Source organism: Pygoscelis adeliae, unplaced genomic scaffold, assembly GCF_000699105.1.
Source record: "Pygoscelis adeliae isolate BGI_AS28 unplaced genomic scaffold, ASM69910v1 Scaffold124, whole genome shotgun sequence".
Lineage (NCBI taxonomy): Eukaryota > Metazoa > Chordata > Aves > Sphenisciformes > Spheniscidae > Pygoscelis > Pygoscelis adeliae.
This window is the reverse complement of record NW_008824791.1, coordinates 1,149,675-1,158,911: the sequence shown is the minus strand read 5'-3', so window position 1 is coordinate 1,158,911 and position 9,237 is coordinate 1,149,675. Positions and strand designations below refer to the sequence as shown.

The window sequence follows — 9,237 nt, the reverse complement described above, 5'->3', positions numbered from 1 at the left end:
CGGCTGAATGTCTGCCTGCCAACGGGAAGTAGTGAATTAATGTCTTGTTTTGCTTTGTTTTCACACACAGCTTTTGCTTTCCCTATTAACCTGATTTTATCTCGATCCACAAATTTCACAGCTGCAGTCAACCCAGCAGACTAGGTCAGGGGAAATCTGAGCTAAATTGGGTGGGACTACATGAATCAGACTCCATGGATATTGTATCGTTTCTTCTTTTTAGGAAAATACATGGGGTGTGCCTTTAGACAAACACTACATTGGACATGTCACACAGACTGTAAACGCTATAGCAAAGAGTCACTCAGAGAGGGCTCTGGGTTAGAGATGAGACAGATCAACCACTGAAAACATTTAACTCCTCAGCGTTGTACCATATGTTTGTTGGTTTTAATTGCTTTTACCTCCTTTAAATAATGAGTCTAAGAGGTGTCTTTAATTTGTCTTTATTCTTAGGTCAAACAATATCATCACTGAATTGAAGAACGAGGTTACTGGTTGAAATACAAGTGCGGTGTGAGACAAATATGGAAGATAACACTTTGCAAATAAATTAATACAGAATAATCGTCTTTGCATAGTTCAGAAGTGAAAAGTAGGAGGCAGCAGTGCGCATGTGCTGTGAACTGACACACACCACCACGAAAACCCAAGTGCCTAGATGAACTCTTGCAGCTGCAAATAAAACAAACCAAACCAAAAATACCCCAAACCTCAGAGAGCGCTAACTATTAAAAACCAGGCAGAAAAGGAACTAATGAGCTTTTTTTTTCTTTTTCTCTTTTTTTTTTTTTTTAACAGACCATGCTGCAGAAGGAGTGTTTTCTCTACAGACAGAGATGCTTTTAGATAATCTGCCTTGGCATCCCATAGCCTGTCATACCCGACTGTGATGCTCCTTTGTTGCTGCCCATCTGAAGGCCTATTACGTTCTGTCCCTGACGAAGCTGCTCTTCTGAAAATCCTCGTCGATTCTGCTGTGCTTTCCTGTCCAGATACATACAAAAAAGCAACATACAGACATACCGTCATTCTGTGTACGCCCAGAGAGAGGATCACGAACAGCAATCTGAAATGGGCTCATGCTAACAGATGCTCCCCCTGTAATGCAGTATTTCATTTGCACCATCCCATGGGCTGGACAACGCTAGCTGGGCTAATCGCTTTCCTGCAGTTAGAAGTAATGCTCTAGTCAAACCTACAACACTTCAGACTTTCACTGTAGCGCTTATTCAAGAACCCCAAGGGACTTCCCCAGCAGCTATGACAGGTAAAATATTTATGTAGTGCTGTATATAACACCCATGATAGGATTAATTTGTGTTAAGCCCTATAGCCCTTGAAAGCTGTAGTCCGTGGGATCTGATCAATGAGACACTCACCTGTGCTCTAATACAAGTTGATACCCATCTAGAGCAACAGTACAAATTGGTATAATTTAACTCAGTGGAGTAAATAAGAGCTGAATGTACCCAGAGAAACAATGGGACAGAGAAGTGACTTGCTCATTTTCGCAGAGCGGATGATGGTTGCCCGCAGGACAGAACAATTGCCCTGTTGCCATTTCCAGATCTCTCTCCTCTAAGCAATAGACTTTGCCCTTTGCACCTGTGTCTTAACTGTATGACAGTCCTTTATCTCCTGTCAAAACATACTGACCACTTCTGTTCCGTGTCCCTGGTCTCAAAAGCCCTTTGGATCAATGAACCTTTGTTGGCGTTTAAAAGGAGCCTCTTTTCCCTGAAAATAGCACTGAGGGCCAAAGTGGTGGTTACGAAGCGGCACAAAAGTTTGTACTCTGCTGCCTTGCGAGAAACTGTTCATCTTGGATTAATCTTTCATTTAGACAAGGTGGGGAAAACAAGTAACTTACAAGGGAGACGGATCAGTCTGTTGCTGCCAAATAAGCCGTATGAATCGGCAGAGCCCCAGACTGAGGGAGGCTTTCAATCAACCAGACTCTACTCCCACCCAGGTACAATCTTTCTCCCTGCTGTGTCTGTTTGTCCTGGGATTAGGTTACCCTGCAATATGGCATCGCCCTACAATTCCCCTTTTCTCACCACCCCACCACTAGATGAGAACGCTAGATTAGGTGCCTGCTGTGACTGAAAACCATCAACATGATCCTCTCTGTGAGGGTCTGATCCTGTACTGTGCTGAGCACCCTGGCTCGAGTCCAGAAAAAGCCCTTAAACTCTGCTAGGCTCGGGGTGTTCAGGACATTGCAGGAGAAGAACCCATGTCGGCATGAAAGCCCAGCAAAGCAGAAAGGTGAGAAAGATCCACAGGAAACCTGTACTGACCTGTCGTTTCTCAGAATGGGTCTCCAGTGTCAGTGTATAGACCAGTAAGAGGGCTTATAGAAGTCCACCACAGGCTCAGATCCCACGGCTCCTGCCGGGAAGCGTGCCATTTCGGAGGGAGGCAGGCAGAACTGCAGGCGCCTCAGAAAGCAACCCCCTCTCACTGCTGCTTAATTTCTTTTCCAGAATACTTACACGGGCACCGAACTACTGCCAGGATCTCCACGAGAGGATGTTTTTAGAACTACTCCTATTACCTAATTGAATCTCAGGTTCACTGTGTCTGCCTTTATTTTAATTAAAATTCCAGGAACACATTCTCTTATTTTTTTCTTTTTCCTCCCAGAATTTTCAGCTGTGTGGTGGAATAATTCCACAGAAAGTTGAAAAGTAACTCTGAACAAGAAAAAAAAAAAGAGAACTGCAAAGAAGAAATAAAAAGAGAGACCAAAGGGAAGCCTGGCTATGCTAATAAAAGTTGATTACACATACAGTTTGGATCATGTAGTGTTATTTTTACCATCATAAGCACCACATTTAGTATATGATGGTGTTACAGATAACAACATGTACTTACGTTTTGCTCTTAGGTTGGTGGAAATGGCCTTAACTGAGACTGCAGAAAAAGAGGTGAGGGCAAATCTATTCCCCTTAGTGTCTCACGCTGTCACGTTCTGTTTGGCCTGTCTGCCATCACCTGGCATCACCCTTACCGCAAACTGAGCCCAGCAGATCTGTCAACTTTTTGTGCCAACTTTGCACCCGTGCTTGTGATTGCCAAACCACAAGATAACAAACAGCCACGGGCCCATGGACCTTGGTAGGACATGCAAGGAAGGGGGAATTGGGCCTGGTGGGACTGGGTATGTGAGACACTGGCAATGGAAAGTTAAACAGCTTAGCTCAAGTGTGGGGGTATCTTAATCACTGTAGATCCCCGCGTGGATACTCTTATTCCATTTAATCTTGACTTCTATCAATTTAACTTAAGGCGATTAAGAACCAGCCTGGAAGCCCTGACTCATGGCTGTCACTGGGTGGCAGTGAGGGGGCTTGATCTGCCTGAAGGGATGGGTAAGCTATGCAGAAAACAGCTCCTGCTCTGCAATACGCTGTTTCCCTATAGAAATAACACCAGTTTTCCTTAAGGCAGTGGCTATAAAATGGTATTTCAGGGGCTGCAATAGATACGGATTGGCTATCCAAGTACTACGGGCAGGACAGGCAGCTAGGGGAGAAGGGAGGTGATCACATCTTCATTTATGCCAATGAAAACTGTTCCCACCCACAATTAAGAGTCCAGATGAAAATTAATTTTTCCATGTAGGACTTTGTTTTGGTTACATAAAAAAAATAAGCCTGTCTGGGTCATAGTGATTTCATGTCTGGTTTGTATTAAGGCATGTAACTGGATTTGAACCCAATTTTAAAGCCAATTATATTCCATAAATACAAATCTATTTGTGCACTGTATTAAGTTAATTTAAACTAATTTAATATAAAGAATGCATAGGAGTTTGCATTTATTCACCTAAAATTCAAGTCTCTCTTAGCCTCAGTTAAACCAGCTCAAGGTTTAAGACAAACCAAGTGAAGTTTGCTTTACTTTTGCTGACCCTCACCTAGACATCAGAAAATTCAAGGAAAGCAAAGACAAGCAGCCAGCACTCTTTTTGCTAACATGCCTCAGACATTTCGGCGTAAGAAATACTCTTGGATGGCAGAATATCATGTCAATAATACTCCTGTGGGGCAGGAGGGCTAACTGTGGGAGGATTTCCTTTTCTTCCTGTCCCTGCTTCTCAGCCTCCCTAGCCAAAGCAAACGGAGTTTTAGAGCACATAAATAGCTTTGCCAAGACAGAGAATTCTTCACAGAGAAGTGGTACTCCCCAAGAAAAAAGATGACTAGGAAAGGAAATTATTTTTTGTTTGATGAAAAATGGAAAGAAGCTTCATGCCTTCTCTTTGCTCGGTAAAGGGGTCACTATATGGGGGCTTGCAGACATCCACGACAGCCTTGTGTTCATTACTCTTTCTGTCTGTTATCTAATGTGAGGCAAAAGTGCACTTTCCCTGCCAGCTACTCTTAGGACACACCTATCTGCATGGCTGCTGCCATTTTTGTTCCCTATTTTTCATAAATGGATATAGAGGATTAGCTGAAGCTGCTAAATAGATGAACGTCATCAAAACTGGTGGCTGAATTTCCTAAGTATCGTTGCTCTCCTTCTAGGGAGTAAGAGTCAGGGATAATGCCAGTGGACAAGAAAACTATGTGTCGTCTTCAGTGATCAGTGCGGGCCCCTCACGCAGCGAGATGGATATGCTACAGAGGTGCCTGGAGCGGGATGCTGCACTCCTCCCTGTGTGCACTACCAAAAGCCAGCCATCTAGTAGGGTCCCCATGCATGCACACACACGTCCACACCAACACAGCCTATTACAGCCTCGTTCAAAAGGGGTGCCTCCAGGAGGAAACCAGAGCTGGAGCCACGGGCAATGCGCTCCTTAGTCCTGGTACCAGTAGCGCTGTCCCAGCTCCGGGGCAGGAGGGACACGTAAGGTGGTGTGATGGGGCTACATGAGCAAAGGCTGCGCTACACAGCTCCCACAGGGCTCCTCCCCAGCAGCCCTGGTGTAACTTGAGGCTGACAAGATATGGTAAGACATGGGCCTAGCAGTGATGCTGATAAAGTCGGGAACCAGTGAAGGGTAGAAAATGTTGCTGCCTGGTTGGGTCTTTGCTTCCCTCCTCTAGACTCTGGAGAGAAAAATCTCTCCATTACAAGGAAACTTTGGAAAGATTCTTCCCTTCCTTTCCCAATAAATTTCCTTAAAGCCTAAAGGCAGATGATATTACCAGCTCTCTGAAGAAGACAACTCTGAGCAGCTGTGCTTTGGACTTTACCTGTGAAACCAGGATGGATCCCCTTTGTAGCAGCCGTCATCCTTGGTGACTGCCAAACTGCCTAGAGCCATTAAGGTTCTCTGCACTGCTGCCATGTCCTTCCCTAGAAAGCCAGACAGTGAAATTTATATAAGAAATCCTTGCACAACAAATAGCTTGGCACACTGATAAGCAGTCTTATCCAATGTATTAACTAACTCCCTCAGCTCCCCTGAAAAAGTGCATAAATAGCATTATAAATGCTATTTTACCATTGCTGAAATGGAGGTGCTGACATGTAAGAGCTTATTAAAAGTCATCAAAGGGACAGCGTTAAAACAAAACAATTCAGACATTTCCAGGTTTCCAGGCCTCTGGCTATTTTAATGCCTTCCCCCATACTATTTTAAGTCCTTCTAGATAATCCTTTTGGCAAAATTTTCTCCTAAGAAGAGATCACTTTGGTGTACAAAGAACAGTAATATACTCAGTAAAATGTGGCTGAAGGAGAACAGTGTGTTAAGTAACAGTGCTGTGTCCCGGTTTCTTCACTTGTAAACTGGTAAGACTGGTCCCACCATTTAACCCCTGGCAATTCCAGACAGTCCCTGTGCTAACAGAGCTCACAGCAGTCCTGGAGAGCTCCTGCGCAGATAATTCATATCAGTCCTTCCCAATTTAACCATCCAATCACCTCCCAAATCCTTCCTACTGGCTTCCTTTCTCAGGTTGCCAAAAATCATTCTTCCCTTCCTTTCCCAATAAATTTCCTTAAAGCCTAAAGGCAGATGATATTACCAGCTCTCTGAAGAAGACAACTCTGAGCAGCTGTGCTTTGGACTTTACCTGTGAAACCAGGATGGATCCCCTTTGTAGCAGCCGTCATCCTTGGTGACTGCCAAACTGCCTAGAGCCATTAAGGTTCTCTGCACTGCTGCCATGTCCTTCCCTAGAAAGCCAGACAGTGAAATTTATATAAGAAATCCTTGCACAACAAATAGCTTGGCACACTGATAAGCAGTCTTATCCAATGTATTAACTAACTCCCTCAGCTCCCCTGAAAAAGTGCATAAATAGCATTATAAATGCTATTTTACCATTGCTGAAATGGAGGTGCTGACATGTAAGAGCTTATTAAAAGTCATCAAAGGGACAGCGTTAAAACAAAACAATTCAGACATTTCCAGGTTTCCAGGCCTCTGGCTATTTTAATGCCTTCCCCCATACTATTTTAAGTCCTTCTAGATAATCCTTTTGGCAAAATTTTCTCCTAAGAAGAGATCACTTTGGTGTACAAAGAACAGTAATATACTCAGTAAAATGTGGCTGAAGGAGAACAGTGTGTTAAGTAACAGTGCTGTGTCCCGGTTTCTTCACTTGTAAACTGGTAAGACTGGTCCCACCATTTAACCCCTGGCAATTCCAGACAGTCCCTGTGCTAACAGAGCTCACAGCAGTCCTGGAGAGCTCCTGCGCAGATAATTCGTATCAGTCTTAACCATCCAATCACCTCCCAAATCCTTCCTACTGGCTTCCTTTCTCAGGTTGCCAAAAATCAATGCTCTGCAGTTTCATATCTTCAGTTCCTGCCATGCAGTCCACTATTCTTCCACTTCCTCTCTATGTTACTTCACTTCATTCCTCATTTCAAAAAGTCAGGGCTCATCTCATCTTTAGCCAAGTAAAAGTTACATATCTGGTCATCACTAGTTCTTTAGGTTCCCTCCACAAACAACAGTGAGAGAAACGCTTCTCAGGGGATAATTTATCCCATCTGTACTGGGAAGGGTGAAATTGCCTATCACTCGCTTAGAGGCACATCGTCCACCTAGCTGAAAATTCACCAGGTTTCCAAGAGGGCACCTTACACCTTTGAAATATAAGGCTCATTTTCAATAGAGGTTTGCATTTAGAAAATGGTATCCCCTCCTCCTGTCTCTCCTTCCAAAATGAGGATAATAAATATTTTTTCCTTTTTGGTCACCATCTTTTGCTGATTCCTCCAGTGAATTAAAAAAAAAAACCAAACAAAAAAACCCCCCAACAAACCAAACAAGGGAGACACAGAAATTTTATAAAAATTAAGATTGCTCCTTTTTTCTTGGTTCTTCCCCTGCACTTTGTCACTTGGTGTAAAAGGGGCAGGGAACATAAAGACATCAGAGTCAGACAGACTCTAACTCATTACCCAATCCAGACATGTAAACTTTTGGAAGTTCTTCACGTGGGAAAACAAGTAATTCATAAAAACATGAGATACTAGAGACATGATGATGATAACAGATTTCAGAAATACCTCCAGTGGACCAATATTAGTAAAAATCACTGTAGACCAGCTGGAGTGTAGAGGGAAGCGAGCGTTGCACGTTCTGTGTTTGTGCTATGCATCACCCTGATTATAGGCAGATGCAGTTCAGGGCTTTGGTTCATACAGACCTAAATGCGTAACACACTGGCTGAGGTGAGGAAGACACCCTAAAGCTGAAGACTTCTAGCAGCTTCCAACTGGGGCTGTCATACAGCCTATTAATGTTTATAGCAATCTTATCTGCAGGGGACCACTTGCTCAGAAAATAAATCGTCAGTCATCCAGAATCCTCGTTTTACTGTATTTGTTAACACAAACTGCATCAGACGGGGTCCTTGCTTAAGAGGGCAGCTGAAGAGCCGACATCCCACGTGCGCATGTACACAGGCGCACATGGAAGAGAGCGAGGCAGAAACGCTCAGAGCTCCCCGAAGCAGCAGATGTACCATATGCTGTAACAGATGCCACATACAACGTCCTTGGGATGCCTCCCATATAACAAGGAGCGCGGTGACTGACTGGGATGAAAAGGGATGTGAAGAAGGATTTAAAAGTGAATGAGCTGAATAATGACGGCAAGCATAGAAAAAAGAAAAAGAAACAAAAGACGGGTAGCAAAATATGATGATCGGCCTCGCATCATCTGCCAGCCATCTGGCAGCCCCCCCGCGCTCTGCACTCAGCTCTGCTTTATTTGTCAGTGGCGAGTGGGAGACGCTGCAGGGGAAAAACAGACCGAGTGGGAGCCGCGTGCCACGTGACAAAACAAAGCCGTGGCCACGGCCCTGCTCTGCAGAGCCTCCTTGCTGCGTATGAGGGGTGCTGGGGGTGAGGGAAGACCCCAAATCCATGTGGTCTTGTGACATTTGCCCTCTTCCAGCAAAGGATACAAGGGGCTCGGTGGTCAGCATAAAAAGGGCTGTGAAAAATTTTAAATTTCCACTGAGAAAGTCACCTAACACTGCGGCCACCTGACAGAAGGGGTAATATGCATTCTCTGAAGCCAGGTTTGACTCTGGCATTGCAGAAAATTGCGGTCAGTGCCTTCCCTCAGCTCCAGTACTTGCTCACTGACAGCCATGTGGGCTGCCTGCCCGGCCCCCAGCCTCAGCCTCCCTGAATCATGCTGCAGAGACCCACGCTGACGGCATTTCTTCTGCATCTTCAGTGTCCTCTGCAGCATGCTTTGAATAGCACAGCCTCGTAGAGGATCTTGGCACTGCCTGTACAAGGAGGAAGGGGCCTCTGGTCACTTCTTCCGGTAAGCCTTTCTCTTTGGGGGAAACCTGGCTGGAAGGCCTTCTTCTCCAGGTCCAGAAAGGGGAAGGTTCAAACCCGAAGATGGAGAACTGCTCTGCATAGTATTCCCGAAGCGCTTTTTTGTAAAGGCTGAACAAGTACCCAGAGGTACAGCTGCCTCCTGCCTGCCTGGAAATATACCGGGGAGGTATCTGTAAAAAACAGTGAACATAATATCTTGGGCATGGATTAGGGAAAGGTGCTCAGCACAGTACATTTATGTAAGAAAGGACCAAAAGAGAGGCGATAATTCTCCTGGACCAAGAAGTCGCAGAGATGAAGAAAAGTGCACCAGATGGACCGAGTGAGTTTGAAACAGCCAACAGCAGATTGCATCCTAAAACATTTTAGTTAATCATTACTAAGAATTTCAAAGCAAAGGCTCTCAGAAAACAATTAGTGCCAGAGAAAAGCTGTTTTTCAGTTACACAAACT

At 44.6% G+C, this 9,237-nt stretch overlaps 1 protein-coding gene across 2 annotated transcripts in view; it reads right to left on the bottom strand.

Annotated features, from left to right (window-relative positions):
- Nucleotides 1-430: 430 nt before the first annotated feature.
- The window catches only part of TAGLN3 (transgelin 3), a 12,732-nt gene continuing 3,925 nt past the window's right edge, over nt 431-9,237 (bottom strand). The window contains exons 4-5 of one of the 2 annotated variants that reach the window (XM_009323885.1): nt 6,042-6,144; nt 431-987 (exon numbers count right to left, since the gene is read on the bottom strand). In XM_009323885.1, coding sequence (XP_009322160.1) covers nt 846-987; nt 6,042-6,144 — 245 coding nt within the window. In that variant the 3' untranslated portion in view covers nt 431-845. The remainder of the gene's footprint in view (nt 988-6,041; nt 6,145-9,237) is intronic. The other variant, XM_009323886.1, reaches the window with a different exon arrangement.